At 46.8% G+C, this 27952-nt stretch overlaps 1 protein-coding gene across 4 annotated transcripts; it reads left to right on the top strand.

The window, feature by feature from the left end:
* Positions 1-375: 375 nt before the first annotated feature.
* On the top strand, positions 376-25943 carry SOCS7 (suppressor of cytokine signaling 7). 4 transcript variants are annotated; one of them, XM_036461407.2, is made up of 10 exons: positions 383-1558; positions 9075-9139; positions 11764-11868; positions 12290-12391; positions 13245-13375; positions 13865-14033; positions 17480-17608; positions 18202-18337; positions 18690-18836; positions 20466-25943. In XM_036461407.2, the coding sequence occupies exons 1-9, from the start codon at positions 597-599 to the stop codon at positions 18808-18810; spliced, it is 1920 nt and encodes a 639-aa protein (XP_036317300.1). In that variant the 5' UTR covers positions 383-596; the 3' UTR covers positions 18811-18836; positions 20466-25943. The 4 variants fall into 4 exon arrangements, with proteins under 4 accessions (XP_045426785.1, XP_036317302.1, XP_036317300.1 ...); XM_045570829.1 differs by lacking the exon at positions 17480-17608 and having other exon boundaries at positions 376-1558; XM_036461408.2 differs by lacking the exon at positions 12290-12391 and having other exon boundaries at positions 387-1558.
* The last annotated feature ends 2009 nt before the right edge of the window (positions 25944-27952 follow it).

The following is a 27952-nucleotide window of genomic DNA, read 5'->3' as shown; positions in this document are numbered from 1 at the left end:
AGAACACACTATCCATGTGTCATTGCATGTACATTCACTCCATGACAGGGGTGATAACAGTTTATCAATGAAGAAGTGACTCCGCCTCGGTCACACCTCGGGAGCGGCACAGGCGGGACCAGAAACCGAGGACCTCCCAAGGACAGCAGCTCTCTCCCGGGATCAGACCTGGAGTCCCAGGGCTGGTGCCCACCTCGCCCGCAGGGGTGGCTTCGGCCTGAGCGCCCGGGAAGTGAAAAGCGAGGGTCGGGCCGGGGACCAACAGCCAAGCGAGAGGCAGCTCGCGGCCAATAGCGGGCCAGGCCTCGCGTGACGTCACGCCCCCGGAGGCCGGCGCGAGCCCGCCCTGGGGAAGGGGCGTGGCCACCGCTTCCCGGAAGTGACGCCATCGGGGGCCGTCCTCCGCGGCGGCGGCGCGCGGCCTGGGCCTGCGCTTGCCTCCGCGCGCCCCCCGCCCCCCTCTATGAGGCTGAGGCCGCGGCGGCCGTTAGCGCTGTCGCTCCGGGGCCCGTGGCGGGCGGGGCTCCGGCGGGGCCCGGCCTAGTCCCCACCCCAGCTCGGCTCCCAGCCGCCCGCCCTCCCTCCCTCTCTCCCCGATGCAGGGGGCCGAACTCCGGGATGGCGAGGCAGCGGCGGCGGCGGCCGCTTCGTACCGAGTCCTGAGCCGCCTGCTCGGCTATGGAGAGGCGGCCCCCGAGCCAGGCCCTCCGCCGCCGCCCCCGGGCCATGGCCCCCCGCCGCCATCCTTCCTCGCGCGGCCCGGTGCGCGGGGCTCCCGGCCGCCGCAGCTGATGGTGTTCCGCAACGTGGGCCGGCCGCCGGAGGAGGAGGACGCGGAGGCAGCCCCGCAGCCAGGACCCTCGGAACTGCTGTGTCCCCGGCACCGGTGTGCCCTGGACCCCAAGGCCCTGCCCCCGGGGTTGGCGCTCGAGCGGACCTGGGGCCCGGCGGCTGGACTCGAGGCGCAGCTGGCGGCCCTGGGGCTCCGGCAGCCGGTGGGGCCGGGGGTCAAGGCGGTGGGTGGCTGCTGCCCGTGCCCGTGCCCCCCGCAGCCGCCCGCTCCGCAGCCCCAGCCGCCTGCCGCCACCCCGCAGGCCGGGGAGGACCCCACGGAGACGAGCGACGCGCTGCTGGTCCTGGAGGGCTTGGAGTCGGAGGCCGAGAGCCTGGAGACCAACAGCTGCTCGGAAGAGGAGCTCAGCAGCCCGGGCCGCGGCGGCGGCGGCGGCGGCGGCCGGCTCCTGCTGCAGCCCCCGTGCCCGGAGCTGCCCCCGGCGCCCTTCCCGCTGCAGGACTTGGTCCCTCCGGGGCGCTTGAGTAGAGGGGAGCAGCCGCAGCCGCCTCCCCCGCCGCCGCCGCCTCCGGGGCCCCTCCGGCCGCTCACAGGCCCTTCCCTGAAGGGCTCCCTCAAAACCCGCCTCAGCCGCCTCTTTCGCACCAAGAGCTGCCACGGCGGCGGCTCCGGGGCCGGCAAGAGGCCTGCGGGGGAGCTGGCCGCCTCGGCCGCGAGCCTGACGGACGTGGGGGGCTCCGCGGGCCGCGAGCTGGACGCCGGGAGGTAAGACCCGCTGGGGGCCTGGCAGGCAACGTGCCTTTTGTGCTTCGTTTCCCGTTTATCCTAACGAGATCCTGACAGTTCTTACGCTGTGGCGATCGTAAGGAGGCAGAGAATTGGGGCTAAAGGTGGTGATCATTGCCTCATTAGGTCAGAGGCAATGATGGGAAACAGCTTTCACCCCCGAGTTCGTTCATTCCCCTTGGTATGTCTCACCTGGTTAGCACCTCTCTCGTGCTCGGAGATGATTTGGAACCATGCCTCCACCCCACCCCTACCCTGGCCCAGCTTGTAAAGTTTCCCCAAGGTGTCTGCCTGCCATTCACACCCACAAAGCGATCGCTGGAGACAAAAAGTTGGTGTTGCATTCTGACCACCTTGCTTACGATGACTCTTTCTGCTCCCCCAGCACCCCACCCCCTTCACACTCACGCATACTAATGAGGTGGTGAGTTGTAGGCCCACCGTCAATTGGGCCTCTCAACACCAAGACTTCATGTTTTCCTCGTTGGGCTCTTATGTAGGAGATATCGCAAGCCCGTGTGCCGAGCACTGTCAGTGACACTGCAAAACAGCTTTGCAATCAAGCCCATGTGAGAATTCTAAGTCTGAGGTGTAAGTATTGGTGCATGAGTTCCAGGTGAATGGATGGAACTTTCAAACTTAGACATTGAGGTTTTCCCCCCTGCGTTTCTGAAGGGGTGGGCTGCTCAGTATCATCCAGTATATATTGGTTTAGAAAGCTGTCAACTTCTGTGTCGGTGAAATGAGACTTCCCTTGTGGTAAACGCCACTGTGGTTTGTGCTGCTGAGCGGATTCTGAGAAAGACTGGGATTGGTTTTGGTGCGGCTCATGTGATGGGTTCTTGAGACACACTGGCAGCCACAGCCCGAGGCTGAAGAACAGGTAGACGACAGATTGAGAACTCTGTGCACCAGAATCACGTGGGGAGCTTCGAGGAAAGATCAGCATGTCTGAGGGCCCAGGAATTTGATTTTTAAAAAGCTCCTCAGTTGATCTGAAGTAGGACCTGGACTGGGAACCACTCATCCAGGACTTCTCTTTTCAGAGGAACTTGTGTTCTCCAAAAGGGAAGTGTGGGGTTCCTTTGACGTAGCTGCCCTTTCGGAACAGCTGTGCAGGGGCTTATGGTGTCAAACCAAAAGTCCCTAAAGAAATTGGTAGGCTGATGCATGTTACCCCTTCAGGTAGACCTGTGTCTGCATTTGCCTCCAGTGAGCTCGTGCTCAGGTCTTAAAAAGTGTGTGGCTGCTGAAACAGCTCTTTTGTAGTAGGCTCTGCATGCGATGCTCCACTTAACCAGAATAGATGAAATTCTCATCATACGGAGGGAGGGCAGGATTGAAGCTGTGGGTAATGACATAGGACGGATTGCTAATTTTCTTGTGATTTGTCTTGCCTTTGTTCCATATTGACCAGGCCTTGGTCTGGGATTCCAGAGACGCTGGGTACGAGGTGTGACGTGAAATTAGCTGCCCCGTCTAATAGATCAGGAAGGGGAAAAGGCATATAACATTATACGGTGTTTGCCTTTGGAAGCAGAATTTAATGGTCATTGGCTGCTCTGTCACCAACCCTCACACTAAGCACAATACAGACTTCTGCTGCAGAGCACATTGGGCTGTAGATCTGCAAAGCTTAGTTCAGGGCACTGGAGAATTACATTTTTTGGTCCAAAGGCTTTTTCTGATGAATTGGAGAAGAGCTAGGTATTTGTGTATGAGCGTTTGGCTGACTGCTGTGAGGAGGCAGCTTGTTGGACAGAGAACACCTAGACTCCATTTAGAACTCCAGCAGCAGCTGTGGGATGCTGGCCAATTGTGTTTTCTCTCTTTTTACTTTTTACTAGTAACTATCCTGACCTTGTAGGAATAGAGTGAAGACAAGAGAAGTGGAGATGGAATAGTTTGTGCTTTGGAGCAGTAATAGGATTGATCTGGTGGTTTTTTTAAATTTTTTTTTAATGCTAGATTTGCTTGTTAGCTCTTACACAGCTTCCTATGTGCCAGTCTTGCTGGCAGCCTCGAGGCTGCGAGAAACTTGGTAAGTCTGGCCAGGGTAGTTGTGATTTCTATGGATCTGCACCTCCGAAGGAAGGAAGAATGAGTTTGGGTATTTAGCTTGTTCTCTTGTTTTGATTGGTAGGATCTGGAAGCTGTGAGAATTCTCAGTCTCTTGCCAGAAGGTATATGCCTTCCTCCTTAATGATTTGGAGCCTTTGCTGTATAATTTGGGGCTTTAATAGTAACCTCTGGACATGATTCTCTTTGCTCTGCTTAATATCTACCTTTCCCACAGTTATCACTAGAAAATACTTCCTATAATCATTTTATAAGGCTAACAGTTTCCATATTTTAACATTAAGAAAAACTTTAGTTCCTTTCAGATGTTTGTGCTAAGTGGACCTGCTTGGTGGAGCCTTAAACCTGGTTTGAGTTAGCTTAGAGAACTCTTGAATCAAAGGATGAAATGGGCCTACCAACTAATCAGGCTTCTGTTGTGGAGAACTGGGCTAAGCCTTTTACACATATGCTGAATTCACAGAGCTGGGCTTGGTGCCTGAGGGCTGCAGTGTAATATAGAATTGCTATTTCAGGAAAACCAGAGAAGTTCCCTTTTCTGTTTCACATATGTTGAGCTGATTGTCTTCCTTTATATTTGGTGAGAAATGGTATTTGATCTGACTTTTAAAAAAATTATCACTTAATACACACTTGGTTGTAAAGTTTCATTGTTTAAGTCTCTTCCCCCCTCTCCCCCCCGAGTTAATGACTAAGGCTATTACTATTGATTTTCATAGTTTGAGGTGGAAAAATGGAGAACAGTTCTGTAGTCGTTTTCTATTTGTTTTTTTGGGGGAAGATACAATTCTGGGAAGAGAGGCAGGCTGCCTTGGCATCAGTTTGGGACCCTGCTGTTGTGGACAGAATTGGCAGACATGAGAAATCCTTTTCTCTGTTGCCTTGGGTCTTCAGGTCCAAGGGGGTAGTTTTAAGAAATAGCATGCCATACTGAGAGCAAAATGATTGTACGGTGTGGTGAGGAAGTTCTGACTCTATGTCTGAGTTTGGGGTCCATACCTCTATTGATCTTTTTAACTATTTTCACAAAGTGGTTGTGGTTATTTGGAACGAGCAGCCTGGCTTCAGAAATCTCTGTCCATTTGAGTCTTGTATCTTTCACTCCTTAATATCTCCCCTGCTAACATCAGTCCTAAGGTTTTAGACCTTGCACTATACCTTCTGGCTTTTCCCTGGAAGTTCCCTCCATAGGTTCTTTAGTTGGTTGATGATGGAGTTTTGGATCTGACCTTGCTGCACAGATGTCTGTGTATTGGAACTAAAAATGAACACATGGTTTTTGTGCCTTAGCACATGAACAGACACTGGCTTATGACGTGTTGAAAATGGCACAGGCTGGCTGAGTTGGCACTGTGTGCTTTAGTAGGGGCAGAGGTAACTTGCGGCTGTAAAGCCTGGTATTTGGACATTCTTGTTTGGAAGTTACTCCAGAAAATTACACATGTAAGTCTTAAGGCATCAGTAGAGGAGATTAATGGACAAGGAAGGGAAGGCATTGCTATTTCATTGTTTATATTTTAGGTTTCAAGGAATTTGAAAAGTAGCCAATGGTTATATCAGTGTGTTGTCGGCCTGTCTAGTCTAATTCTTTTAACTCCTTTTATCCCACAGAGCTGTTGCCACACAGTTAGCATTTTCAGAGTGAGGAAGGACGGAGTCCTCTGTCTGTTACCTGCAGCACAGCAATGCTTAGCTGTCACAAAGGACAGCTTAGCCTCAAAGAAGACCTTTGCCTAAGGTCTCCTGCCACCCACTGAGGCATAGCCCCCCGAATCCTACCGCACCCCACCCCCAAGTCTTTTTGCTACTAAGATTCACATCGCCCACTAGCAGTTACAGTGGCTTAACTTTGCACCCTAATGCTTGTCAAGGTGATGTGAGGAGAAATATAACATGGGAATGAATTATAGAAAGGTTAGTTAAAAATGTTATCCCAACATTCATGCTTTAAAAAACACACACAGCACATCCAGCTTTTATCATTTTAAATGTTCCATATATACAAAAGGAGGTGTGTGTGTGTGCACTATAATAATAAGTGCATACCTAGGCAGTCATCTCTAAGCTTAGCAGATAGAATGTTATCAGTTACCTTTGAAGACCCCTGTGTGTTGTTTCCTGATTATATCTCCGCAGCTACTGTAACCACTGTCCTCAATTTTATGTTAATCATTCCCTTGCTTTGTTTTTTTAATCGTCATCTAGATTGGTCTTTTCATGAGTGACTGCCGTTAGAATGCTCCCAGGATCCTTGAGACAGAAACTGCTTTGGATTTTCAGTTAGAGGCTCCCGGAGAGAGAGAAACATTATTAGCCTTCCAGCCTCTCAGTCCCACCTCTCCAAGCTTCCAGCTCTGAGGCCCCTTATGTGCCAGGAAAAACCCACCCCAGGGCTCTTAAGTGACTCTGCCTGGGTTTCGATTCATATGTACTTCTTTTTCCAGATCCTAGAAACTATGATTTCCTTCTTCAAAATGCTGGGGGCGGGGGAGGAGACGCGGTGGAGTGAGAAGGCCTCCCTCCGCAAGCTGTGTGCGTTCGGGCACTGCCTCTCCAGGGCCTGGCACTGGAGAGATCCGTCCCCGGTAGGCAGATGGCGGAGTAATGCAGCTTCCTGTGAAAAGAGGCACGCAGCCAAGTGGCTGAGGTGTGAACCCTGTGAAGACCAATGCTTAGGTTTCTCCTTGCTGGGTTCCATGTACCATGGTTACCAAATAAAAGCCAGTTTGGAAGCTCTTCAGTCTTAAGTTCCTGTCCAGTGGAATTAACTTTCTATTTCAGCCCTCTGGAGTGTTGGGAATAAGCTGCAGACGGTCATGAGCAACTTTTATACACAGGAACTGTGCATGCTTGTGTCTTGTATGATGCAGCCATTTCTCCCATGGGCGCCGTGGATGGGCATTTATAATGGGCACCATCATTAGACTTCTTGAGTTTCAGCATGGAGGTAGGTTGCAGAGGACGGAATTCCGGAGCAAAGATCTAGCTTCTGGGCTATTTTTGTGTAAGATCTTTACAGTATGGTTTTAAACTTTTGTTTGAATTGAATTCTGAGAATCTCAAATATCTATGCTAAAACATAAATGCATAAAGATCTAAAATAAAATAATTTTAAATATGATTTTCTTTGCTTCACCTTTCTTACATTGGTGCAGTTGAAGTTTCATTTAGTCCTTTGGATGAGAATAATTTTGGAAGGTCAGCCAGCTACAAGGCCCAGAGTCAGGCCCTCAAGTCAGTGGTGCAAAGTTTGTTTTTATAATTATTTATTGTTGAAAGTATTACATATGACCGCCTTTTTCCCCATTGACCCCCTCCAACCTGTCTCTCCACCCGCCCCCCTGCCAAGCCTTCAGCACCCTGTTGTCTGTGTCCATGACTTAAGCATATATGCACACAAGGTCTTTGGTTGATTACCTCCCACCCACCTATTCTCCCCCGCCGTCCCCTGAGATTCCATACTTTTCCATGCTCCCATGACTCTGGATCCACTTCGTTCATCAGTTTATTTTGTTACTTATAATCTATTATACATATGAGTGCGATGTGATACTTGTCTTTCTCTGACTGATTTATTTCACTTAGCATGATACTCTCCAGGTCCCTCCATGCTGTCTCAGAGGGTAAGATATTCTCCTTTTTTTCTGCTGCCTAGTATTCCATGTATAAATGTACCACAGTTACCCACTCATCTGCTGTTGGACACTTGGGCTGTTTCCAAATGTTAGCTATTGTACATTGTGGTCCTCTGAACATAGGGGTGCATACCTTCTTTCTCATTGGTGCTTAGGGTTTCTTATAATATATTCCTAGAAGGGGGATTGCTGGGTCAAATGGTAGTTCGTGTTTAATTTTTTGAGGAAACTCCATACTGCTTTCCATAATGGTCGCACCAGTCTGCATTCCCACCAGCAGTGAACTAGGGTTCCCTTTTCTCTGCATCCTCGACAGCACTTGTCATTCGTTGATTTGTTGATGGTAGCCATTCTGACAGCTATGAGGTGATATCTCGTTGTTGTTTTAATTTGCATCTCTCTGATGATCAGTGATTTTATTTTTTCATATGTCTCTTGGCCATCTGTATGTCCTCTTTGGAGAAGTATCTAGTTAGGCCTTTTGCCCATTTTTTTGGTTCCCGTTTTTTAATTGCATTGTTTGTCTTCCTTTTGTTAAGTTGTATGAGTTCCTTTTATATTTTGGATATTAATGATATCAGATGTATCATTGCCAAATATGTTCTCCCATACAGTGGGCTCAGTGGTGGGAATTTTTTAAAAGACTAGTTTATTGAGGTAGGATTTATATACCACCTAAAATTCATCGTTTTTATGTGTTCTATTAATTTTTTAAAATATATTTTATTGATTTTGTACAGAGAGGAAGGAAGAGAGATAGTTAGAAACATCGATGAGAGAGAGTCATCGATCAGCTGCCTCTTGCACACCCTCTACGGGGATATGCCCGCAACCAAGGTACATGCCCTTGACCGGAATCGAACCCGGGACTCTTCAGTCCCCAAGCTGACGCTCTATTCATTGAGCCAAACCGGTTTCGGCTGTTCTATTAATTTTGATAAATAGTCATCATGACCTCTGTCACAATCAAGATGTAACATATTTTCATCACCTCCACAAGTCTTTGACTAGTGGTCGTCAGTTCAGTCATCCTGAGTGATTTTTAAAATAATGTGCACTGTTTTATTTATAAAATTTATCCTTATTACTGAAAGTATTGAACTTAGCACATTTCTAGCCAGAAAGTCTCTCTATTCACAGGAGATCTGGGGTTTTCCAGCTCGCTCCCTGGAGCAGCTTCCTGGGGAAGTCACAAGGAGAGCTGTGTGACTGGCAGTTCAGAGAGGAGAAGGGGCATCTGGTTTGGGTGCCAGGCAGAGCCCATAACATAGGGAAGCCCCCTTGTTAGTTGCTGGCTTTACCCCATGTGCATGTCTTTCGTGGTTGAAGATGACATGTGCGTCCTGCAGTGCTGGTCTCAAGCCCAAATATGTTCTCTGGTTCACTTTGGGACCTGCTCTCCTAGCAGCAGGCCCCAAGGGAAAGCACCTGGTCAGATAAGAGGCTTTTTCTTGGTTCCCACATGAAAATAAACTGTGCTTCTGACTTCCTCTAGAAATAGACTTGCTAATTACCACTCAAGGTGTTTCACTCTATGTGGTGGGTGAGGAGAGATCCAAAGGGATTTTTCATGCTTTTGTAGGGTAGTGAATTCTGTAGCTAGATCTATTTAAGGAATTGCCTTAATTATTTTATTCTCCCCCTTTAAATTTTAGGCTTTATTACAAAACTGTTGCTGATAATGACTGGGTTTGCTTTGTTTTTCAGTGCACATGGAATTGAGTATTGTAGCGATTTAACCACCCCCACCCCTTACTCTCTCTGTGCTCTTCACCCCCTAGGAAACCCAGGTTGACAAGAACTCAAAGTGCCTTTTCTCCGGTCTCCTTCAGCCCCCTGTTCACAGGTAAGGTGATCTTTTTCCCCCCCCTGACATCTGAAAGCAGGAGTGTTCTGAGACCTGCCAGGAAACAGAGCATTGCAGAGGGAGCTTCAGGCCTACTGTGCTTATTTTCTTCATTCCCTGCCTGCTGGGCTTGGGAGGGGCTGTTTTTATGGTGTAGAACGTGTTCTTGGCTTTGGATGCTTTATAGGTTGAGGAGTGACTGCTTGCTGGTAATTAAGTGACCCTGGCAGTTGTGCCGACCTTAGTTCAGAGTCATCACTTATAAATTAAAAGGAGGAATTACAAATTTATAGGCTCGCAATGCATGAAGGACTCCTAAGAAGTCATACAATTCCTGTCTCTGCCTCCAAGGGAGTTCATGGATTATCTAATAAACACGGCCCATGATTATCTAGTCTATTTTTAAAGACTTTGGGCAAAGGGGATTACATGAACTCTTGTCTTACCCATTTCAGGGGGTAGCAGTTCTTGCAGCTGTCCGAGTTCTTCATGGTGGCTAATTTAAGTCTATAATGTAACTGCAAGGAACACAGTTGCTAAAGTAGGAAAGCGGTTGAATGTCCTTTGGGCAACTGCCTTCTCTTTAATGGGGAACTTTTTCAGGGAGACCTTTTGTTGTGTCAGTCAGATGAGAAGCTCCTGCTTGAATAAGCTGCTTAAAAGAAGGTCTTTGGCACATTGCTTCAAGTCTTAGAAACTGGATGCTCATTGATTGTGACTGAGAAGATTTTAAAAAATAATTCCGATTTCAAACTCTTTTGGTGCTGTGTCCCTCAAAGAGATGATTGGAGGAATTGTGATTAGGGATAGACATTTCCAGAGTTAAGCAGGCTAGTGGGACCCCCGCCCCCAGCCCTTACTACATAGACAGCTATGAGCTGTCAGACAAGTGTGCTGGTACCTGTAATAGGCACAGGTGAAGAAGGAGATCTCTGTTTTTACCTCAAGCCCAGAATTAATCTTTTTAAAAAAATGTATTTTTATTATTTTTTTAATAGTGATTTTGGTAGTGTGGGTTTACATGCACAATCTCACATTCTAGTGATGGGGTGCTTGACAACCCATTCCTATCTTTCTTTAGTGTGGAGTTCCCTTTAAAAAAATTTTATATATGATTTCAGAGAGGAAGGAAGAAGAAATAGAAACATCAGTGATGAGAGAGAATCATTGATTGGCTTCCTCCTGCACGCCCCCTACTGGGGATGGAGCCCGAAACCCGGGCATGTGCCCTTGACCGGAATTGAACCCAGGACCCTCCAGTCTGCAGGCAGACATTCTTTCCACTGAGCCAAACCGGCTAGGGCCAGAATTAAAGAATCTTATCATGTAGTAATATGTCTTTCTGGTTAATAATTGTTTCCTCTCCAAGGTAAGGAACACCCAGATTTGAAGTGTTCTTGTTTCACACAGCTTAGCTCCTTTGAATTATATATTTTTATTGAGATATTATACCTACAACCTAGACCTCTCTGACCCTTCAGGAGGCACACTTGTCTGGGTTCATCGCATTGCTCTGGGCATCTAGGCTATCGGTTAAGCTCTGTGATGAGTCCAGTATGTACTGCAACTTCCACTGATGACTTTTAGAAGAGCTTTTCTGTATCTTAATCTATGATCAAGAACTTTGTAAAAAACAAACAAACAAACAACAAAGTCAAGACTGTGTATTAGGTTCTATTAGAGACATTGGTCTTTAATAATAATAAAATCTTGCTGAGGGGATAATTGAGCCTCCTGCATAAGAAAAAGATATTGGAAATAACACCCTCAAATTAGAGAAATCCCGAGTTTTGACCTATTTTTGGCTGTCAACCTTAGTTAAAATACCCTTCATCCTCTGGTAACTCCACGGAGAGAGAGGAGCCAGGGCTGGGCGGAATGTATACGGCAGAGAACAGGACTGCGTCACATGCTGGGAAGTAAAGAGAAACCACATGTCATCTTCCTAACCTCCCACCCCCAATCAACTTCCTACTGAGAAGCTTCCTCGTAGCTAACCTGACTCTTGGCTGGCTGTGGAAGTAGTTAATTATTAGGGTTGTAAATGTACTTTCCAGCCTTTGTAGCCTTAGCTATTAGGAACTAATTCATATCTGAAATGGGTTCTCTTATGAATGAATAGTCTGAAAACTAGACATGGAAAGCCGTTTAGGAAGAAGTCAGGGCTAACCTTGGGACTTTATTTGCATGCAGTGTACCATGCAGCTCTTACATTTTTGGCACTTGCTTTCTATGTCCACTTGGACTTGTAACAAGCTGTTTGCCTTGCTCCCTAAGGCAGAAATTAGTGTGCAATAGATGGTGTGGTTTCCATTTGAATAAAGAAGATCACTTGGTCAAGGTTATATTGTCAGTGGCAGAATCACAATTAGTTGACTTTCCCACTGTCAAGTCCATGTTTTCATCCTTAAAGAATCCTTGACCATTAAGATGGTAAAGAAATGATAGCATTTAAAATTGACTTCCCAGGTGGTTAGGGGGTGATTCCAGCCCTGGGAGCATTAGATTTTGAGCTTGTTGAGAGCCAGCGACTAACTTCCTTCGCTTGCCCTTTGCTTTCCTTTGCTCTGGCCTCCGCTTTGGGCAAGGTGTTCTCTAACACGCCTGCTCCATGAATCCCTCAGGTGAGACAGTATCGCTTGTGGATGTGGACATCTCTCAGCGGGGCCTGGCCTCTCCGCACCCTCCAACTCCCCCTCCTCCTCCGAGAAGAAGCCTCAGCCTCCTAGGTACAGTCTCCTCCACTCTACCTTCTTGCTGTAGTGGGAGTGGGAGTGCTTGGGTCTGTTTTCTTTGCCAGGAGTCAAACAAGCTCCTGGGTTTCCAATGATAACCAGTTATTCCCTGTCCCTTTCTCAGCACCCTGTCTTACCTGCATGCTATTACAGCATTTATTATCCATATGTTGATTAGATCTGCATTTATCTTACCCTGAATCTACAGCTAGTGGGCTGCTTTAAGAATAGCCTTACTCTCCTGCAGAGGAAGCCAGATTCAGATGATTGTTGCCCTCTGAACAGAAAGATAGGGTGAAGGTCAGGCCACCTTGCCCCAGCGGGCAGCCTGATGACCCTTCTCCATCTCCTCTGCTTCACCTTGCCCAGTCTGTGCTCATATTTCTGAATCTTTTGCTTTTGTTCTCTCTTCTAGATGATATCAGTGGGACGCTGCCTACATCTGTCCTTGTGGCTCCGATGGGGTCTTCCCTGCAGTCTTTCCCCCTACCTCCGCCTCCTCCACCCCATGCCCCAGGTTAGCTTAGCTTAGAGACAAGACTTGCAAGAGTTGGGAGTACAAATGATAAACTTTTTGAAGGATGGGAGAAATCTATTTATGGAAATAACAGAACTTATGAGAAAGCTTATAGAACTCCTTGAAAATGAGGCCAAGAACTGATTTTTTAACCTGTTTTTATTTATGGAGTTGAATTTGATTTTTGTTAGAGATAAAAGACTATTGAATTTTTTTCGTCTTTTCCCCACTGAGACTTTGGTTTTTTAATCTTTGAGTAGACATCTCTGAGGAAACTAGTTTAATTTTAGGACAATGAGGAGGTTTAATATATTGCTGGTTTTCAAAGTTCTGTGGTTTTTCTAAGCTTTTAGTACTGACTCTGCAGCCTTGTAAATATGTAGCAAGCATTTAGTAGCCCATACCTGCTTTGCCAGCCTCCAGTACCCAAGGAATAAAATGAATAAAATCGGCATTTTTTTCTACTTGCCTGGCAAAATGGTTACACTTCCTGGGCAAGTAAGCGAGGCACTATTTCCAAGGCTGCTTTACCGGCACTTCACCTCGAGGTGTGAGAAGTTGGAATCACTCTAGGCTGGTGAAGGCCCTGAAGTAGTCACCTTAGTCAGGTTAGTGAGCAGCTCCCCACCCCCTTCCTGGGGTTCAGTGCCCTCACCCATCCTTCATAGCTTACACAAGCCCACACAGCTCTTGTCCCCGCCCATCAGCTCCTTCCTGCTGCTTTGGCTCTCACCCTTCCAGCTTAGCTCCTAATGCCTTGCCCTCTTCAGTTAGCATCTGTTTTGGGAGGAGGGTGTACTGTGGTTGGGAGCATTGAGGGTAAGCAAGTGACCACCACTCTCCCGCCTTACAGATGCATTTCCAAGGATTGCTCCTATCCGAGCAGCTGAATCCCTGCACAGCCAGCCCCCCCAGCACTTCCAGTGTCCCCTCTACCGGCCCGACTCGAGCAGCTTTGCAGCTAGCCTTCGAGAGTTGGAGAAGGTAGGCAGCACTTGAGCACTGGAGGCTTTCCTCCTCTTCCACTCCCTAGTTCTGTATCTGACTCCCTTTTTATTATTTTTAGAGGGAGAGTAGTTTCCTCATCTCTATGTTTATAGTGACAAAGCAAGATGCTTCTGTTATCAATTGCATAAAATATATTGTAAAATTGAAACTGGGGCTTGGGGGGACCTGGAATTGAATATGATAAGGAAAGGCGTGGAGAAATGTTTACTTAGTCTAAACTGATCGTAGCAGGTTAACTGATTCCAGTCCCTCTTCTCTTCTTTGAAGAGCCGTGGTAATGGAATTGTAGAATTCTCCTTCTGCTTTGGAGAGTTAAAAGTATACTGAGCCTGATGTTTATTGCTCTTACAGCTTTTCCCTCCTGAAATGTTTGGAAGTGGGGTTCTCCTGTGGTAAGCTCGATTGTGCTGAACACTGACATTTCTCTGTTCTGTTAACCACTTGACCCCTTTGTATCTTTGATAGTGTGGTTGGTATTGGGGACCAATGAATTGGGAAGATGCAGAGATGAAGCTGAAAGGGAAACCAGATGGTTCCTTCCTGGTACGAGACAGCTCTGATCCTCGTTATATCCTGAGCCTCAGTTTTCGATCACAGGGTATCACCCACCACACTAGAATGGAGCACTACAGAGGTAAGAGGTGCTAGTTTTGGGGGAAGCCTTTCTCTGCCTTTGCTATTTGACTTTTTCATAGGAAGGGCTCATAGAAATGGAATTGTGAAATGGAGAAAGAATCTCAGAGTCAATTGAATGCTGATGTGGGCACTGATTTCAGTCACAAAGAAAAGTTGGCAGGGGTAAGGATGAGAGTAAGGGTTCCATTTAAAAGTATTTTCAGCATCTTGTTTCCTAAATAGGAGGGCCTAAACAAGACTAGTGAAGAACAGAACAAAGCCAGTAAAACTCTCTTGGTAAAAAAAGAAATAACCCAGACAAATTCTCTCAAACTTTGTTCATAATTAAACTTAACATTTAGAGATAATTCCTATTAAATCATATGGATGGAAAGGAGACGAGTGTTGATGCTGGACTGTTCTGTTCTGAATTTCTTTGCCTGATCGTACATCAGCTCTTCTGCCAGTCAGCATGGTGATGATAATTCTCTCTTGGTCAACTTTGTAGTCTCTTAGGAAATAGTCATCAGTACTCCAAGAGTCTGTGAAATCAACTTGCTTTGTGGACTGTCTACCTGCTTCCCAAGTAGTTATGGTCTGTGTGGTCATGCTGTGCTTCATGTCGCCGCCATGTCTGGAAGGTGACTTGTTTAACACCACTCTGGATTAACTCTGCAGCAGGCATTCTGCTTAACTTGGGCCAGAAACTTGTGACATCATTGGTGGTAGGACTGGATGATATATCACTTGTTGAAATACCTGCATATGCTATAAATTTTAAAAGTGTAGAGAACTTTGGGGAGTTTTAGGGAATTGCCTCTCCCATCTCTCACACTCTTCCCGTGTGTGACCACCTTAAGTGAGCTGTGTTAGACATCCATCTCTGCTCTTCTGAGGCACCACCATGTCTTTTCTGCCTCCAGCCGTGTTCTGCTGGATTTATTTGGTTTGCTTCTCTCGTGAGGCAGGAAGTAGCTGTTTAGGTCAGCATGGTTTCCTCTGCCTCCACCTTTGTCTTAGAGATGCAGGAAGAGAAAGGAACTCCGGTCTAAAGATCTGAGCATTAATTAGCTAGATCACTGTGGGATAGACTACTGCCTATTTTCCTGCTGTTTCTAAAAGCAAACATCAGACAAACAAATGCAAAACAAAGCATTTCAGAGGGAAGTATTTTTTTATTTTTTTTATTTTTTAATTTTTTATTTTTAATATATTTAATTGATTTTTTTTTTGCCCCCCTCCCTCCCTCCTATACATACCCTCCCTCCCCAGAGTTTTATGTCCATTGGTTGTACTTATATGCATGTACACAAGTCCTTCGGTTGATCTATTATCTCCCCCAGATCTTCTCCCCTCCCCACTGTAATTTGACAGTCTACCTGTTGCTTTACTGTTTCTATATCTGTCTCTTGGTTCATCAATTTATAATGTTCTTTATCATCCACAAATGAGTGAGGTCATGTGGTGTTTCTCTTTCATTGATTGGCTTATTTCACTCAGCATGATGTTCTCCAATTCCATCCAGGTTGCTGCAAATGATGAGAATTCCTTCTTTTTTATGGCAGCATAGTATTCCATTGTGTAGATGTACCATAGTTTTTGGATCCAATCATCTGCTGACGGGCACCTAGGCTGTTTCCAAATTCTGGCTATTGTAGATTGTGCTGCTATGAATATAGGGGTGCATATATCCTTTCTGATTGGTATTTCTAGTTTCTTGGGATATATTCCTAGAAGTGGGATTACTGGGTCAAATGGGAGTTCCATTTTCAGTTTTTTGAGAAAACTCCACACTGTTCTCCACAGTGGTTGCACCAGTCTGCATTCCCACCAGCAGTGCACGAGGGTTCCTTTTTCTCCGCAACCTCGCCAACACTTGTTGTTTGTTGATTTGTTAATGTTGACCATTCTGACAGGAGTGAGATGGTACCGCATTGTTGTTTTGATTTGCACCTCTCGGACAATTAGTGACTTTGAGCATGTTTTCATGTGCCTTTTGGTCTTCAGAGGGAAGTATTTTTATAAACCCATTTTAAAATAAATGACTAGGCTATGGGAATAAATGTTTGACCTCTAGATTCCTGATAGTGAGATGCCAGGAATGAGAGAGTTCTTTTAAATGGTTCTCCAGTTACCTTTTATTCAAAGGGACTTTTATTTCTTGAATAAATGGAATTTTTAGTAGAAGCCTTGTGGGCCTTTTAGTTGCCAGTTTGCAATGGAGCATTTGTCTTTGTCGTTTTAAGTGATACTGTAAGAGTAGCTAGCGAGACTCAGATCCGCAGTTTTCTTGAGTGATTTAGTTTCCCCTTTGTGGGTGATTCTTTTGGATTTAGAGCTTTAGTTGTTTTGTTTGAAGTCCTGGGAGTTCAGATTCCCATTCACCTTTGGGATCTTGAAGTTTGGGGTGGGATCTTTGTAACATGTTAGGGCATAGAATTTTAGAAGTTAAAGGAAAGACTTAGAATTTGATTTTTTTTGTGCCCAACACATACATGAATGGGTAGTACTCACAAAACCTCTCTTCTTGTCTTTCTTCAGCTGTCCCATGAATACTTGAAGACTTAGGTCTTTTTGAGGGGAATGTCATTTAAACTCGCTTTTGCTGTGGCAATCTTTTTTTTTTTTTTCCCAATTACAGTTGACATTCAATATTAGTTTCAGGTGTACAGCATAGTGACTGCACATTTATATAACTTACAGAGTGATCCCCTTGATAAATCTAGTATGTACCTGACACTGTACATAGTCAGTCTCTCTCCCTCCCCCCCCATATATATATATATGGATTTTTTTCCCATTACTTTTTCATGGAATGGGAGGGAGGAAGGAGGGGAGGGGGAGAAAGTAAGGGAGAGGGATGTATGTCCTCTTTGGAGAAGTGTCTATTCAGGTTCTCTGCCTGCCTTTTATTTTACATATATAGCAATCATGAGAAAAAAATCATTGACTGCCTGCCTGCTTTTTAATTGGATTTGTTAGGGGGTTTTTTGCTGTTGAGGTGTGTTGTGTGACTTTATAAATTTTGGATATTAATCCCTACGGGATGTATCATTGGTGAATATCTTCTCCCATTCAGTAGGTTGTCTTTTTGTTTTGTTGATGGTTTCCTTTGCTATGCAAAAACTTTTTAGTTTGATATAGTCCCACTTGTTTATTTTTTCTTTTCTTTTTTCCTAAGGAGATATATCAGAAAAAAATATTGCTAAGAGAAATTAAAAAAGGTATTTTTATATCTTTTTCCTGACTTGAATTTATTATTTACTTTAACAAAAGCCTTGTAAGACCTAATGTGTGTCTTATTAAAGGCAATGTCTTTCTTTCCATTAACTATAGAACAAGTATAGGGCAAGTTCAGCTTGCCCATAAAGTCTTGCCCTCCGAAACATAAAAATGTGCAAACCCGCTTCCCATATCTTTTGAAAATGTTTTACATTTTTACCTCTTCTTAATGTTTACTGGTAGGAACCTTCAGCCTCTGGTGTCATCCCAAGTTTGAGGATCGCTGTCAGTCGGTGGTGGAGTTCATTAAGAGAGCCATCATGCACTCCAAGAACGGGAAGTTTCTCTATTTCTTGAGATCCAGGGTTCCAGGTATGGCTGTGGCTGTTATAAAATTATTCAACTTACTTGGGCATAGTCCAATATAGAATCAAAATGCACCTCCCACCCCCACCAAAAAGGCCATACTTGCTTAAAGCTTTTTTCTTGGCTCTTAATAGGAAACATTCTTTCTAGAGTCCAGAGGTTAGTCCCCTACCCTTGTACATTAATCCCTCAGCATCTGGGAAGGAACCTTTGCTTCTTTAACCACATGAGTGAGAAAACGGAACCTTCCTCTGCGGTCCAGGCATCATGTGCATATTTTGCACTCTGAGAGGTCTCCTTGTCCCTGATCCAGGCATCTTACACTTCATGTGAAACAGAGGTGAGAGCTCTCAGCTCATTTCCACGGAACAGGGAAGGTAAAAGAGTGTTCACTAGAAAGACAGTGGTGAGGGCCGAGAATAGGTTCTCCGGAGTGAAATCTGGTAGCTGTAGTTCTGCAGGTGGAAATCTGCAGTCTTTGTGGAGGCACAGAACACAGGTGAACTGTAAGGAAGCCGTTTCCTTTCCCTGGACTCTTCATAAGGGAAGACAGCTGCATTGTTCCTACTGAATATTCCTCTTGGTTTCCATTCTTGAAGGACTGCCACCAACTCCAGTCCAGCTGCTCTATCCAGTGTCCCGATTCAGCAACGTCAAATCCCTGCAGCACCTTTGCAGATTCCGAATCCGACAGCTCGTCCGGATTGATCACATCCCGGATCTCCCACTGCCTAAGTGCGATGCGGTCTGGGGCTGGGGCAGGAAGGAGGGCTACTTAAAAATGTTAGCGAGGCTGCAAGCCAATTCACAGGCAGGCCTGGCAGGTTCACTGGCTTCACTTCTCCTTTGTCCTGACGTTGTTCATTGCAGCCAGAGGGAGGAAGGTGTGTGTCAGTCTCTGAGAAGGTAGAGGGAAGGAGACAGAACTATAATAAGTGAGAAAATGGGAATTTTGTTAGGGTGGCAAAGTCTTTGGTGTAGTCTCAACCATATAGGGATTGAAAAGAAGGAAGAGTTGAACAAAGGTGGTCTTTCTTTTCAATCTACATAAATGGCACTTGTGTGTATTCCTCTTATGTTTCTACAGACCTCTGATCTCTTATATCCGAAAGTTCTACTACTACGACCCTCAGGAAGAGGCGTACCTGTCTCTAAAGGAAGTGCAGCTTACTTCCAGACAGAAGCAAGAGGTGGAGCCGTCCACGTAGCGAGGGCCCTGCTGGTCACTACTGGGGTATGAGCTCTCTGCCTCTCGTCCAGCCATGTCTTCCTGGGCAGTTGTCATCATGCATGGGCCTTGTCCTCCCTCTCTCCTCCCCCTGCCATCCTGTGTGTATCCAAACATCTGCCCACAGTTACCACATCCGATAACAGAGTCCCCAAAGGGGCACCCCAATTGGAAAAGAGCAGGTAGACAGGGAGACTTAAAGAAGAATATGTTTGCCAGTAACGTGCAGGCTAACTACTGGAAATGAAGAAGGAGAAGGACACACGTGTAACTAAGTGTTCAGCCTTCTCTCATACTGCGGCTGAGCTCCCTGATGCTGCACAAATGATGTGCAAAGCTGGAAGCCAAAATGGAAGGAAGGAGTCTTCATCAAAGGAAACGCAGACATGCCTTTAATTGCAATAGAAATACACTTCAAGGAGAGCTCCACTGTGTCCCATGGCTCGGAAAGGGGTAGAGGAAAAACAGCTCCCTCTTCCCTTTAGAGATCCCTTTAGGCCACTGAGAAGTAAATGGTTCAATAGAATGAGTGAATTAATGAAGGAATTCATTTATATAAGAAGCTATTCTCCCATTCTACACTAAGTCCTACTCATTTGTTTTCCCATAAAATGTCATGGAATGCTGGTTTGTGCAGATGAGTTCTAATTAGTCTTTTAAATTTCATTAAAGTGAGCATTGAAAAGTAGCGGTGAGTAGGGACCAAATTCCCACAGAATAGTGATTTTGGTAGTGTGGGTTTACATGCACAATCTCACATTCTAGTGATGGGGTGCTTGACAACCCATCCCCATCTTTCTTTAGTGTGAAGTTTCCTTAAGAAAATAAGTAAATCATGCCGGAACCGGTTTGGCTCAGTGGATAGAGCCTCGGCCTGCGGACTGAAAGGTTCCGGGTTCGATTCCGGGCAAGGGCATGTATCTTGGTTGCGGGCACATCCCCAGTAGGGGGTGTGCAAGAGGCAGCTGATCGATGATTCTCTCTCATCGATGTTTCTAACTTTCTATCCCTCTCTCTTCATCTCTGTGAAAAATCAATAAAATATATTTAAAAAAAAAAAAAAAAAAAAAAAGAAAATAAGTAAATCATATATATATATATATATATATATATATATATATATATAATTGATTTCAGAGAGGAAGGGAGAGGAAGGAAGAAATAGAAACATCAGTGATAAGAGAGAATCATTGAATGGTTGCCTCCTGCAGGCCCCCTACTGGGAATCGACCCCACAACCCGAAACCCAGGAGTGTGCCCTGGCCCTGGCCCTGGCTGGGAATTGAACTGGTTCATAGGTTGACGCGTAGCCACTGAGCCACGCCTGCCAGGCTCAGCTCCTTTTTTAATCCCTAGAGTCCTAGTAGGTAGGCCTCGGTGGAAATAGGTGGAAAATTAAGGACTAAGGGAAATGGAAAGAGGGAAGTTAGAACCAGTTTTTGGCATTCCGGTTGTAGGCTACTCAGGCCTCCTGACAAAGGCTGTTGCTGCATCCCCCGCAGCTACAGTGTTTGTGGGAGTGCTTGGCTCCGTTCTTCTTTTGAGCTATACTCCAGAGGCTGGGCTATTCCTTCACTCTGTTCTGGTTCCATTCTGTTGAACCACTCTAATTTTTTTACCTCTCCTCCCCCCTAGGCATTTGGTTGCCAAGCTCCAGTTTTGAAGAACCAGATGAAGGTATCATGAAAAGAGGAGTGAGAAAAAACCAAGAGGAAACAGGAAGGATTGGGATCCTCTGTGCAAAGACTTTGGTGCCCCTCACCACCCTGGGGCTCGGAAGAAGCACACAACCACACTGTCTGAGTGAGGCTCCAACCTTCCCCATCCTGCCATCTGGTGTCTTGGAACTGGATGAGCTCCTGGAAAACTGGAAGAAGTCTCAACACTGTTCCTTTTTTTGGATATTTGTTTTGGATATTTACATTTCTTGGTATGGAAAACTCAAAGGCAGCTGGGTTTCGCGCCCATTGGATTGGAAGTGGTGTGAAGGGTGAGCAGGTCCAAAGGAGGACTGGGGAGGGGATTGCCAGTGCCGGTCAAACAGCTGGTGCCAAAGGCAGAGTGCGAGTCTTCACCATTGACCTTGAAGAAGGGGAGAGAAGGAATCAAGTGCAGATCAAGTTAGAGTTTCTGAAGGATGAGAATCTGCTCCTCTTTAAGCATATGTAGCATCACTAGGAGCAGGGAAGAAAGGAGGTGGGTGGTCTCGGGAGATGACTGCACAGAGACTGGCAGATGGCCTCTGCCGGGGGAAGTAGTGACTCCTTGAATCCTTTTAATTTAGGAACCTGATTTTAGAATCGCCTCTCACAGAAGCTGGATTTGTTTTATTTAATTTTTAAGCTTTGTGACCTCAAGTTAACCTCGTTCTTCCTCCATCCTCAACCTGTTCCCCAAGATAACTGTACATTTCACTCTGGTCATGGTCACGTCATTCCTATTGCTTTCGCCAGCTGTCAAGGCAATAGTTTTTTTCATCACCTGAGCAGTAGCACTCCAATCATGCTGCTCAAGTTAATGGAGCATGCCTCCAGATTCTTAATGGCAAACCGTACCCATGACTTAGGAGCCAGTGTTCCTTACCTCCAGATGTCTGTCAGCTAATGAGAGGGACTGGAGGAAGGCTGTGAAACGAAGCTATCATGGTTGTGCTCTTCCTGCAGAAAGCTCTCTGGTGTCAGCCATAGCAGGATGTCCTTAGATCAGAGAGGAGGAGGGCGCCTCGTCTCGTGGTTTATCACTGTTGTCCCCCTTGTGGAAAGGCTTAACTTCCCTGTGTTCTTTCTGGCAACCCAGACATTTCCCAGAGTCAGATCCTGTTTGCCCTCCTTTCGTTGGGATTCTGTCAGATGCCGATTTCAGAGTTGCCAGTCTTCCAGTGGACGTGGGAAGGAGGAAGACAAACTCCAGTGTTTTTCAATGGTCCTCAATTTTCTCTGAAGCAGGCCATTGTCAGATCATGTAAGATTATGCGTTTGCTTTTATGTAGAGTTACTCTGGGGAAAGGTTTGCTACTAAAATGTGAAAGTTGAGCTGTTTGGTCTTTACTACTCTTTTGCAGTAGTGTTCCATTAGACTGCCTCTTTTGCTTCCCCTGTGCTTATCTGTCTCATCTCATTAGATAAAGTACTGTCAGGTCTGTGGTTTCTTGATGGCTTGGGGTGAGGCCCAGTGATTTTGGGCCTCACCCATAGCTGAGCAGGGAGGAAATGTGCATTGTTACTGGCCTGTGAAGAGGTGGCCCACAAAAGGAGCTGTGAACCATAAACACAGCCCAGCCTCTGGCTTGTTAGAAGGTACCTCTTTCTGGTTTCCATGGTAGTATTACCAATCAGTTAAGACTGTGACCCCAGAAATGGACTTGACCTGTGAGTCTTTCTTCTTGAGGGTACAGATTAACTTGCCATCTTGCAGAAAGTGCCACCCTCACCCCCACCACTGTGGAGCCTGAAGACTGGAATCCATTGGGATCCTTGCGTGGCTGGTGTGCAGCTACCTGGGATTTTAAAAAAAAAAACCATTTTGGCTATAATTTACAAACTATTCTTAGTATTTGTTTGCCTGGCTCTGGGCTAGATATTGAGGAAAACACAAGAAGTGGAAGACATGGTATCTGGCCTTCATGGCCTTTTAGATGACTGCCCCCCAGGAAGCAATTGGAGAATGAGGCCCATGTTTAAAGAAATTCGGAGTGGTAAGATCAGGGTAGACAGATGGTGTAGGAAAGCTGAGGCGGGAGGCTTTGGATCGTGGGCGAGGGCAGGACAATAAGCTGAGAAACACAGGAGCCAGAAGCACGGAGGCAGAGATCTGCATGGTGCACGGAATGAGCAGTGCACAGCCCCACGCAGAGCGCAAGCACCTCAGAACCATCCTCAGTGCGTGGTCTAGACCGGAACTTCCAGGCATGGGCAGATCTGACTGCTGAGGGCTTAGGATTGGGTCCAAGGCCAGAAGCCCCCTGGGTTCCTGCCCATGGCCAAGGACCTCACTGCTCTCAGGGCAGCCTGGAGGAGGGAGGCAGCTCCCGGACCCTCTGTGGTGCCAGGGTTTCTGTTAGAGATTTCCTGTGCTCAGGTCCAAACCCTCTGAGGAAGCCCCACCTCACCCCACCTCCTCCCTTCTGCGAAGGACGGTTTTTATCTGTGTCCGAGATCTGTCTGTGTTTAGTCACAGCCCAGGCTGCAGCCTAGTCCTTCCTCAGGAGGGTGGGCTAAAGACAGAGGAGTGCAAGGGCGACAGGCTCCACCAGACGTGGAGGAAGAGGTGTGGCAGAGTAAGCTGAGCAGGAGCAGCGAGCCTGTGGTCAGCACTCCCCTTCATCTCTGTCTGGGCCCACCCCCTCCTCTGCCAATTCTGGAATGCAGTCTGCGGAGGGTGCTTACTCCTTTTTGGTCGTATTTTAAAGTCACAAACTGGAAAAGGCTCACTCCTAGTGACCCCTCACTGATAGCTCAGTGTGGGGCCAGTCCCCTGAGGCCCTCCACACCTGAGGGAGCCTGTTTCCCCGCCCACTCCTCTGGAACCTTCCTCACTGTGAGCTAGCGACAACTACTGCTACAACTCGCTACTACTTGAAACTCTGTGCTGGGGTAGGAGCCATGAGTAAGGAGGGTCGGGGGTTGGTGTAGGGACTAGGTAAATGGGTGACGCTGGGAGTTTGGGACCATTGGCGATGACCTTGGCCTGGTCTGCCTGTGCCTCTTACAGTGAATGTGTATTCACTGGAGTCTGAGCCGAGGACTGCACCCATCAGCCTCCCGTGAGGAAAAGCATGGCCTGAGCTCACCCCAGCCTATGCTCCTCTGCCTCTTTTCTGCTTTTCATTTAGTGATTTTGCAGGCCCCTCATTAAGGTGGGAATGATAAGATAGCCTCGAACACCCATGTAGTGCACATCCAGGAAGAACTGGGAGCAGGGAGGGCGGCCAGTGGTCCCAGATCTGGGTGTGAGACTGGAGTGGAGCTGATGCCCTGGGGTGGTTGCTTATTCCGCTTCACCCAGAGCCCCCGGAAGAGCTGGGCCTGCTAGGAGCCCTCAGGGCTGGGGGGGGGGGTGGACTTTTCCCTTAGGTTCCATCTGTCTGCCTGCTGCCTCTCCCTTGGCCTTGAGCCCTGAGCTTGGAGTACTGGGCGCTGGGAGAGCCCTGTAGCTGCTGGTGGCAGTGTGAGAGTAGCGTGTACATGTGTGAGTGTGTGTGTCTTCATTTGTGGAAGTCTTGTCACCAATTGGGGTGTTGAGAGCATCTCCATTGTGGGGAGACTTGCCATTTTTCCCCCCCACTTTTAAGAGAATGACATGCCCCCTGTCCGTAAGGGAGGAGCTTTTGAGTTAGACATTTTCCCTATGGGAATCCTCTTGGTTTTGTCTTGTGGGGAAGGGGGGAACAGATGAATGATTTTTATCTCTTAATTGTCAACACAGCTGTTCTTACACTGAATTTGTGCTATTGCATACATGTAGCCATCTTTCTTTTCACTGCAGCAGTGTTTATTAGTAGTTCAAAATGATTTATTTGCTCCTGGGGAGTAAAACCTTTTTTATTAAAAAAAGAAAAAGACAAAAAAAAGTGACCCGCCCCCATGATCGCGATCAGATTATTGGGCCACAAAGCTCGAGAAGGCAGAGGCAGGTCTGCCAGCCGCCTGCCCTGCCCTGTTTGACATGGGAGCCTTCCTGTCAGCACGGAATGACGGGAGCCTGCAGATGGAGGGCAAAGCCTCGGGAAGATGGGGTTGGACCGCAGAGACGGGCACTGGGGACTCGGGTGCTGCGGCTAGAAAAATAGAATAATGAATTGTATTTAAAATATTGACTAATCTGCCAGAGAAAGACCTTTCTTTACATGCAGATTCTATGTTGTCTTTGTCCTTTTTATCCCTTCTTGACCTTCCTTGGTGTAGGTGCTGTCCATTTCTTTCCTGTTTCCTTCCCATCCTTTCCACCCCCTTCTTCCATCTCTTTCCCGTCACCTCGACCTCCCGGAAAGCCAGTCCTGCATGCTGAGTCTGTGACTTGCCTTCACAACCATTTCATCTCATTTTGAGGACACCTGGAACTGCTCCCTCCCCGTCTCCCAGCCCCCCTCCTCTGCATCAGGGGGAGGCAAAAGGCAGCCAGCCAGCCGTGGCGGAAGACATGCATGTCTGGTTGCAGCTGGACTGCGATCTCATAGTTGCCCCTGGAAATAGAGTGCAAGGAAAGCTTAGGGCACTCTTGATCAGAACCAGGGTAAACCCTAAGCCCCTCCCCAGCTCAGGTGGAGCGGAGGCTGGTCTGACTGCTCCATCCTTGGTGCTCCGCCCAACAGGGACCCTCCCTCGCTGTTAGGCCCAGAACCTGTTCCAAGGGACAGCGTAACCCAGGCACCAGGCTGTGGGCAGGCCAGGTATTGGAATGCCCAGACTGGTGCTGCCTGCGGCCTAGCCACTGCTTGCTTTCTGTGGTTATTTTTAAGAAGCTCGAGGCAGGTGTCATTCTGTGCCCGAGTAGTTGCCGATTATTCACCAAAGGGGAGCCACACCCCCTGCAGCCACTTCTGTCCTTCAGCCCCACCTGCCGCCCGTAGCCCTGCCTCCTCCAAGCCAAAGCTGGCCTGGCTTCTATCTTCCCCTTTGGTTTTCCTCCTTTCCTCTCCCTTTTTGGGCTTAATTTATTAAAATAGTTACTGTATAATTTATTTTCATAAGCTATAAAAAATTACTAAATGGTTTAAAATAGACTTGCAGGCCAATCTTAAATGGGGTGGGAGGGGCTAAGGGTGGGGTGGGCAGAGATGTTTTGATATAAATGAAACAAATGCACTTTGGGTGTGTTTTGGTATTTTTCTGGGCTAGAGGGGGTGGGTGGGATGTCCCTGTAGATTAGGTCCAGAATGGGTTGTCTGTATATATTGTATTAATAGGCATGATTGATTCTTGTAAAGGGACATTAGTAGCTGCTGCAGGTCCTGTTTGGAACCCCATGTACAATTCCCAGTTTTTGTAAGTGTCAGTGCGGGAGACATTTGACTCTTGTGTTTGTATCTCCTTTTTATGGTTGCTGTACTGACCCATGTCTTTTTGGGGAGGGGTGAAAAGAGATTTGAAATAAAAATGTTTAGAAATTATTTCATGTTATTCGAGTGTGTGGTTTTCAGTCCCTCTCCCATCTCATATGACGCCTCACACCATACCCCCTAAGGTCAGATGGCCCATCTTAGGGATTGGGGGACCCCTGTGATGTCAGTCAGCTAGAGCGCATCCAGAACCGGGCTTGTCGGAGTTAAAGATGTGGAAAACGTATTTTGAGTCTGATGACCGCTGCTCAAAGCCGCCTTCTCCTTCCTTAGGACATGCAGGAGCTTTCCCATGCCTCAGCCTTTGTGCTCGGTGAGCAGTGGTGTGTGTGGGCTCATGCTTTATCTTAAAACATAGTCATTCCTAGTATCTAGCTAGGCTGGCAGCCAAGGTTCTTTCATACGTTTATCTGTATCCCTCTGCCTTTCTAGCTCATTTCCTTGAGCTGTCCTCCTTGGGGAGAAAAAGTTCATGTGTGTTTCTCTGACAATTGTGTGTACTTGGGCCACTCAAGTCTCTCCTCACCTTCCCACCCAGCCCATCGCCAACTTCCCCACTGAGGGGGCCAATATACCACCTCGGCCCCTTTGGGGAATTTTCTGCAAACTTGCTGCATCCTCAGTGGGGGAAGCATGCTGAGTAAAATAAAACCAGAGTTCTCAGAAGTTGCATTTCCTACGGACTAGACGTGCCTCAAGGAGGGAGGCTGGGAATCCCCGGTCCCATCAGCTCACAAGTCCCAGGTTCGAGGTCAGATGAAATATAGCATGTCAACGACAGCATTAACTCCAGATTGAAGATCTCTCTCCTTTTGGAAGAAAAGGTGCTCCGAGCTACGAATTGTGAGCAGCATTACAAGGGAACATGCTTAACTCAGAATCAGCAATTCATGTGCTCTAATGACCAGCTACCAGTTGGACACAGTTGGTCAATCGGAATCTTTGTGCATCTCTGAAAGTAGATTAGTTCCAGAATGGGTTGTCTGTATATATTATTTTCATCACTTCAAATTGGCATCATTCATATTGGGATTGGTTTGTTTGGAAAAAGGTACTAGTCTCTTCTGATTTGGGTGATAGAGCCATTGAAGGAAAGGCATTCTTTTGGAAACAGGGGACCCAAAATTAAACTACCACCTCCTATCCCCTTTATCCCTCAAGCCTGAAACCACCACTTCATCTCCTGTGTTCTCCTTTTAACCATCACTTTAATTCTCTCACAAAAGCTGTTCCATCTCTCCTCTCAGTGGTGTCTCCTACACATACTTAACTTACTTGAATTCAATTATAAGCGTGTGGCAGATAACAATAGTGCAGGGATTTCCCCTCCGTTCCTTTGTGTGTCCGCCTGATCGAAGACAGGTAGGAAGTGAATGTTGGTTTCCTCCAGCCTCTCCCAGTGTGAGCAGCTTGTGCATAATGATTCCCGTGCCTGTTTGTGCCACGTGGCTCCTGAAGACCAGCCATGTTCACCTGGTGTCAGAGGCACAAGAGTTGATTCTAGTTCTGAAGAGGCACTAGCTGGGTTGTCGTTCCCTAATGAAGCTCCTTCCCTAGAGGCTTCCCAGAGGAATTTTGGCTGCAATGTTTTCCCGTTTAAGCTGTGATTTCATCACGCATCTCTTTCATCGCCACATCCTAGTTGAGGCAGTCCCCTTTTTCACCTGAACAATTCAACAATTGCCCAACTGGTCTCATGTTTCCCCTCGCTGATCCTTCTTAAAGGCCTTCTAAAAATAAAGATGTACTTAGGTCACTTCCTTAGTTTAAAATCGTCAATGAGCCCAGCCATCATGGCTCAGTGGTTGAGTGTTGACCTATGAACTAGGAGGTCATAGTTCAATTCCTGGTCAAGGCATATGCCTGAGTTGCAGGCTCGATCCCCAGTGTGGGGCATGCAGAAGGCAGCTGACCAATGATTCTCATCATTGATATTTCTCTCTCTCCCTCTGCAATCTGAAATCAATAAAAATATATTTAAAACAAATAAAATCGCCAATGACTGTTTACTTATCGAGAGGAAAATCTTGACTCCTCAACTTGACATTCCAGGCTGTTTCTCCTC

Source organism: Pipistrellus kuhlii, unplaced genomic scaffold, assembly GCF_014108245.1.
Source record: "Pipistrellus kuhlii isolate mPipKuh1 unplaced genomic scaffold, mPipKuh1.p scaffold_m20_p_37, whole genome shotgun sequence".
Classification (NCBI taxonomy): Eukaryota; Metazoa; Chordata; class Mammalia; order Chiroptera; family Vespertilionidae; genus Pipistrellus; species Pipistrellus kuhlii.
This window is presented reverse-complemented; position numbering and strand designations above follow the sequence as displayed.

Coding starts and splice junctions, on each gene's coding strand:
- SOCS7 (XM_036461407.2), top strand. CDS start 597: ATGCAGGGGGCCGAACTCCGGGATGGCGAGGCAGCGGCGGCGGCGGCC. Junction 12,392..13,244: donor TCCTCCACCCCATGCCCCAG/GTTAGCTTAGCT, acceptor CCCGCCTTACAG/ATGCATTTCCAAGGATTGCT. Junction 14,034..17,479: donor TAGAATGGAGCACTACAGAG/GTAAGAGGTGCT, acceptor GTTTACTGGTAG/GAACCTTCAGCCTCTGGTGT.